Below are 5,825 nucleotides of genomic sequence, written 5' to 3' on the forward strand. Positions count from 1 at the left end.
AAACGATCATCTTCGTCTTTAGCATAAAAAAGGATGGTCAACTTACAGTTGAATTTGTGGTGAAAAAAGTACAATTTTTTTCTTGCCTATAAACTGGTGCAAATTAGGCAAGTTTCCCAGCTGTTGCCCGTACTTTATCGCTTTTGTCTCACCCTCACCTCAGATGATTGGCAACTTAATCCTGTCTTTCTCAACCACCTCATTCCGGCAAAGGCGAGGCCTACCAAATGGCAAATCCGGCACGAATGCGACACCTCCCTGGAACTGGCAAAGGAGCAGAAACCCCCTGTCATCAATCTTTTATTCTCCATTAGTATCATCCATCAACGGATCAACCCCACTGTTTGTTGATACAAGAAGAACATCACCATCCACTGACCACTACAACTCGATCCCAAACATATACATATATTCGTATCCACCCTAATCGAGATCAAGACTAGAATGTCTTGTGAAGTAAAATCACAACAAAAAGAAGAAGAAGAAGAAGAAAATGAGAAGAAGGTGATGAGATGAAATTTAAACGAGCGATTAATATTTGCAGTTGCTTTGCTTGCCAATGGCCAAATGCCCGCCATTGGCGTCGCTTACCGCCTTTCCCTGTACGTCGTCCTCACCTCCTCATGCGGTGGCACCTGAACCAGAGGAAGGCGAAGCAGAGCACCCTGTAGCCGACGACGAACCCCAGCATGACGCCGAGGTTGCTCCACCGCATGCCCTCCCGCATCCCCTGCTGCCGCAGCAGCCCCGCGCCGTCGAGCACGCAGATGCCCCCCGCGCCGCCGGCCGAGGCGAGGCACTCCCTGGCGCCGCGCGCGCCGCCGTACTCGTTCACCACTAGTGCCTCGAACGGGTACTTGAACAGGCTCGCGTAGTGCATGAACACCCAGTAGCGCGGGATGTTCTTGCTGGCCACGAAGTAGCCGGAGAATAGGAAGAAGCAGCCGATGAGCCCCGCCACGACGGAGTTGCCGACGATGTAGTTGGGCGCTAGCGCGCTGAGGCACGCCACGAAGGAGTTGGCGGTGAGCATGACGAGCCAGACGACGAGGGCGAAGTAGGCGAAGGCGGCGGGCTCGCGCGCCAGGCCGACGAGCCAGTACACGGGCGCCGCGTAGAGGAGCGCGGCGGCGAGGAGGAACGGGAGGAAGACGGCGGCGTTGGAGGCTACGTAGGAGGAGACGCGGTAGGCGCCGCGGGAGGTCTCGCGCTCCAGGATGCGGCGCTCGTGGAGGAATACGGGTAGGGCCTCGGTGGTGGAGGAGAGCAGGTAGGTGAGGTTGAAGGCGAAGAAGCCCAGGCGGGACTGCAGGTCGGTGGCGCCCAGGAAGATGCTGCCGAGGAACGCGCCGGCCAGCACCGACTGCGCCATCCTCGCCGCGAACAGCTGCGGCGACCGGAGCACCGTCTTCGTGAACCGCCCCGCCAGGATGCGCACCTCGGCCGCCGGCGCGTTCGCGTACCCCGCGCGCCGCGCGGACGCCAGCCCCGGGCCGACCGGCGCGACGTTGTTCTCTCGGTTTGCCGACGCGGTGGTGATCGTGGTGGCGACGGCGACGTCGGGCTTGAGGGAGTCGATGGTCTCCATGGCGTACTCGAGGACGTTGACGTGGGCGGGGATGGCGTGGCCGGTGGCGATGAGGCGCGACTGGAGGAAGTCGAGGGAGCCGTGGTGGCGGACGGCGCCGTCGGCGAGGAGCACGGCGCGGTCGATGAGCTCGAGGATGCGGAATCCGGGCTGGTGGATGGTGAGCACGACGGTCTTGCCGTGCGCGGCGGCCATGTCCCTGAGCATCTTGACAATGTGGAGCGCGGAGCCGGAGTCGAGGCCGGACGTGGGCTCGTCCAGAAGCAGCACGGCCGGGTCGTGCACGAGGTCCATTCCGATGGACACCCGCCGCCGCTCGCCGCCGGACACGTCGGCGACGCGGGACGCCGCGACGTGACGCAGGCCGAGCTCTACCATCAGCTCCCGCGCCCGCTCCGCGGCGGCCGCCCCGCCGGCAGCGCGCAGGCGCAGGCGCGCGCTGTACACGAGCGACTCCTCGACGGTGAGCGCCGGGAACAGCGCGTCGTCCTGCGGCACGTACCCGGACGCCCGGCGGAAGCGCGCGGCGTCCATGGGGAGGCCGTTCACGAGCACCTCCCCGGCCGCCACCCGCGCCGGGTCCGCCGACCCGGCCAGCACCGTCAGCAGCGTGGTCTTGCCCGCCCCGCTCGGCCCCACGATCGCCACCAGCTCCCCCGGCGGCGCCTCGCACGTGACGCCCCGCAGCAGCAGCCGCCCCTCCTCCGCCTTCGTCTTGGCACCGCCCCACAGGAACGAGGCGCCGCGCGGAGGGAGCACGTACGAGAGGGCCCTGGTCTCGATACGGTACCGCGGCCTGATCCGGCGCCCGCCGCCACCGCCATTGGTGTCCACCTTGCTGCCCTGCGACATCACCGTCGCCTCCATCGGAGACGCCGCGGCGCGCGCGAGTGGTATAAGGCCGCGCGGGGGTGGTACGTGCGTGCGTGGTCGGGGAGAGAGGATTACTCTAGAGACAGAGAGGGAGGGAGAGCAGGAGCTAGCGCTCGCAGTCGCAGAGGAGGGTGAGTGAGGTGAGGAGGGTTGAGCTACCGGCACCAACCTCGCCGCGGCTTATGTACTCGGGCGGCCGCGTGGTGCGCGTCTGTGTGTGTGCGCGCTCGTTGGCGGCTTGGCGCGGACGCGCGCACGCTCTTAACACTGGGCGGGGCGTGCGGGGCCGGGCGACGCTGTCGGGGTGGCCACCGCACGGGCGTTGTTTAGGGGGTGGGTTGCTTGTGTCCCGGGCGGACGTGCCGGTTTGGGGGCGGAACGAACGACCATGCTTGCGCCACTGGTGTACCGAGACTGTTCAACTCGCGTGCATTTTTTCTCTCTCGATTCTGTGTGTTTTTCGCAAGGAAATGGGTGTTCGCGCGGGTCACGAAACTGGCTGGACTGGGGATCTTTGCTCGATGTCGTGTGGGGAAGTTAGTTGGGTTGATACACTTGTTTATCTTCTTCTGCTACTACCAATCAGCATACGACTATCTACTAACTGGGAGAAAAACAATGGAACTCCTGTTGAAGGCATCATCGGGCCTGTTTGAATCAGCCATAATAAAAGCAGTAGCAGCTGTTCAGCGAGCTTTTTTTTTTATTTCTCTCTGTTTTTACTGTTCAAATAAGCGGCGCAGCCGAACACCCCATCATCATCGGATCATCGTCTCCTTTTCTTGCGAGGAGGGGAGTGGTGCACAGAACGAATTTCGATGTCGGTATAGTCTGGAAAAGGAAGAGAGGTCATGGAAATCAAATTCTTTCTCGTCGATCAAGACTCACTAACCTCAACGGTAATCACTGGATCATGGACTCACTAACCTCAACTAGTCGTCCTCAGTCTGAAACCTGCATGGTTGGAAAACTTGCTGGAACCCGGAGTCTGGCCGCGGTCGTCCAAGCCGCGAGCACCCGGCGTGGCCGTCGGACCAGGCCGGACCCGGCGGATCCACCACGGATCACCTAACGCAGCAGTAACGCCACGCCCGGCGGCCCGGGTGTTCTCCCGTAGGCGTAGCTAGGGCGGTTGGTGCGTTCCTGGCTCGTGACTTGCGTGGCAGGCGAAGCAACCATCATCGCGGTCGCACAGCCTCCTCCTGCTGCTGCTGCTGGGTCTCAGGGTCTGGGTGGTAACAGCAGCAAAAGCAGCATGCCTACGGAGGGGAGACGTGGGAGGCTGGGAGCCGAGCACGACGGATCACAGGTGAAGCGACGAAGGCGTTTCTGAATTCTGATGACCTGCACCGTTGACCGGGGATCGTCTCGTCCGTCGCACCCGGTTGGTTGGGGTTTGCCGGTTTGGCCTGGCTACCCATGGCATGACGCGCGCAGCCGTACGAGTTCGGAGCTCTAAAACCGACCAAAGGACACGGAGATGCGTGTGCTTTTCCAGCTAGTTCTCTCCTACTCCATTTCCACTTCGCACATTAAGAGTAGCATGCATCTTCTCTTGTAAGAACTGGTTTACGAGTTACGACCGCTTCACGCAGTTTCTTGACCTATCTGAATCTTGAGATGTTTGAGCTCCAGGCTCCAGCTGATCTGAGGGAGCGCCGCGCTGCGTCATGCATCATGCGTGTGCGGTCAAAGCAGCCGTTCTTTTTGTTCAAAAAGAGAGCAGAGACCGGAGGAGCAGAGAGAGCAGTCGCTCGATCGAGCTGCTGCAACCTGCAGGCCACTTGAGCCGGCGACTGAGGGGGTGTTTTGATCTTTAGTCCTGATTAAAATTTATGTCACATCGAATATTTAGAGGCTAATTAGGAGGACTAAACATGAGCTAATTATAAAACTAATTACACAGATGGAGGCTAATTCACGAGACGAATCTATTAAGCCTAATTAATCCATCATTAGCACATGTTTACTGTAGCATCACATTGTCAAATCATGGACTAATTAGACTTAATAGATTCATCTCGCAAATTAGTCTCCATCTGTGCAATTAGTTTTATAGTTAGTCTATGTTTAATACTCCTAATTAGTATCTAAACATTCGATGTGACAGAAATTTTAGGAGACGCTAAAGAAACAAACACCCCCTGACTGCGATAGGATGCCTGCGCAGCTGCGCTGCATGATGTATTTCCGAACAGCACGACAGTACATGGTACATGCTCCTGCACTCTGCAGGTCGAATTGGCTTGCTTTGTTTCCCAAACCATACACCTGGTCAGCACTCAGCACAGCACCCCGCCCCCGCAGCCCTGCAGGGATCCTGACAAACGTACAGCATCAAGAATCTCTGACACTTCAGTGAGAAGGGACAAGGTAGATAGTTAGATCTGTTTAGTTGTCAAAATTAGAAGTGTCAAAATTACTGTGCCGGCACTGTAGCACACTGTAGCGTTTCGTTTGTATTTGTGAATTATTGTCCAAACATTGACTAATTAGGCTCAAAAGATTCGTCTCGCAAAGTACAACAAAACTGTGCAATTAATTTTTAATTTCATCTACATTTAGTACTCCATGCATGTACCGCAAGTTTGATGTGATGAGGAATCTTCTTTTTGCATAGTGCCAAAGTTAGGAGTTGGGGATGAAGTAAACATGCCATTAGTCACAGCGAGACGCATTGCGTATCTCAACAAGCACCACGGGAAACCGATGCCAGAAGGTGCTAACAACTGTCAGTAGTTGCAGAGAGTCGCATGCAGCCCCAAAACAGCTGCCTTTTGAGCTTTCAACAAGCTAGTTGCCACTAGTACACTGTTCTTTTTTTTTGTTTAATGTAAACTGCTGGTACATGATTCAGCCGGAGTAGGCTTCTCAGAAGCGTGTCACGAGACCGTAGGTAGCATTTGGTACTCCGCAAGACCGATCGAGCAAGAGTGGTGCAGTGCACGGCGATGCAAGCAACAACCGCGCCTTGTTAAAACGCATGGTGGTTTTGCCGATCGGTTGTTCCGGCAGCGGCCAGCCATTTTGCTCGACATTTTCACCTGCGCTGCAAGGCCGAGAGCCACTAAAAGGCGTAGCAGGTGTGAGTTAGTTCGATGCTTGGATGATGCATGTTGCCCCAGGCAAGCTCTAACTGCCACTTTGTGTGCTGCCGCGCATGCTAAGACTTGCAGGTAATCTCTGGTGCAGCTGGAGCTGGATGGCCGGGCTTCAGATCCGGAGGCAGAGGAGTATAATGCGAGCGGGTGACTGGCGTGCACCGAGCACCGGGTTTCAACTTTCATCCACCAAAGGCTCCGCCGGATTTTATTTCGTCCAAGGAAAGAAACACCCTCGGTTTCTTGGGCCAGTCACGGATGCC

General features: G+C 57.3%; 1 protein-coding gene across 1 annotated transcript; it reads right to left on the reverse strand.

The window, feature by feature from the left end:
- Nucleotides 1-259: 259 nt before the first annotated feature.
- On the reverse strand, nt 260-2,682 carry LOC117855480 (ABC transporter G family member 10). Its single transcript, XM_034737848.2, has one exon. It carries the CDS (start codon nt 2,453-2,455, stop codon nt 614-616), a length of 1,842 nt encoding a protein of 613 aa, XP_034593739.1. The 5' UTR covers nt 2,456-2,682; the 3' UTR covers nt 260-613.
- Between the last annotated feature and the right edge of the window lie 3,143 nt (nt 2,683-5,825).

Source organism: Setaria viridis, chromosome 5 (genome assembly GCF_005286985.2).
Source record: "Setaria viridis chromosome 5, Setaria_viridis_v4.0, whole genome shotgun sequence".
Lineage (NCBI taxonomy): Eukaryota > Viridiplantae > Streptophyta > Magnoliopsida > Poales > Poaceae > Setaria > Setaria viridis.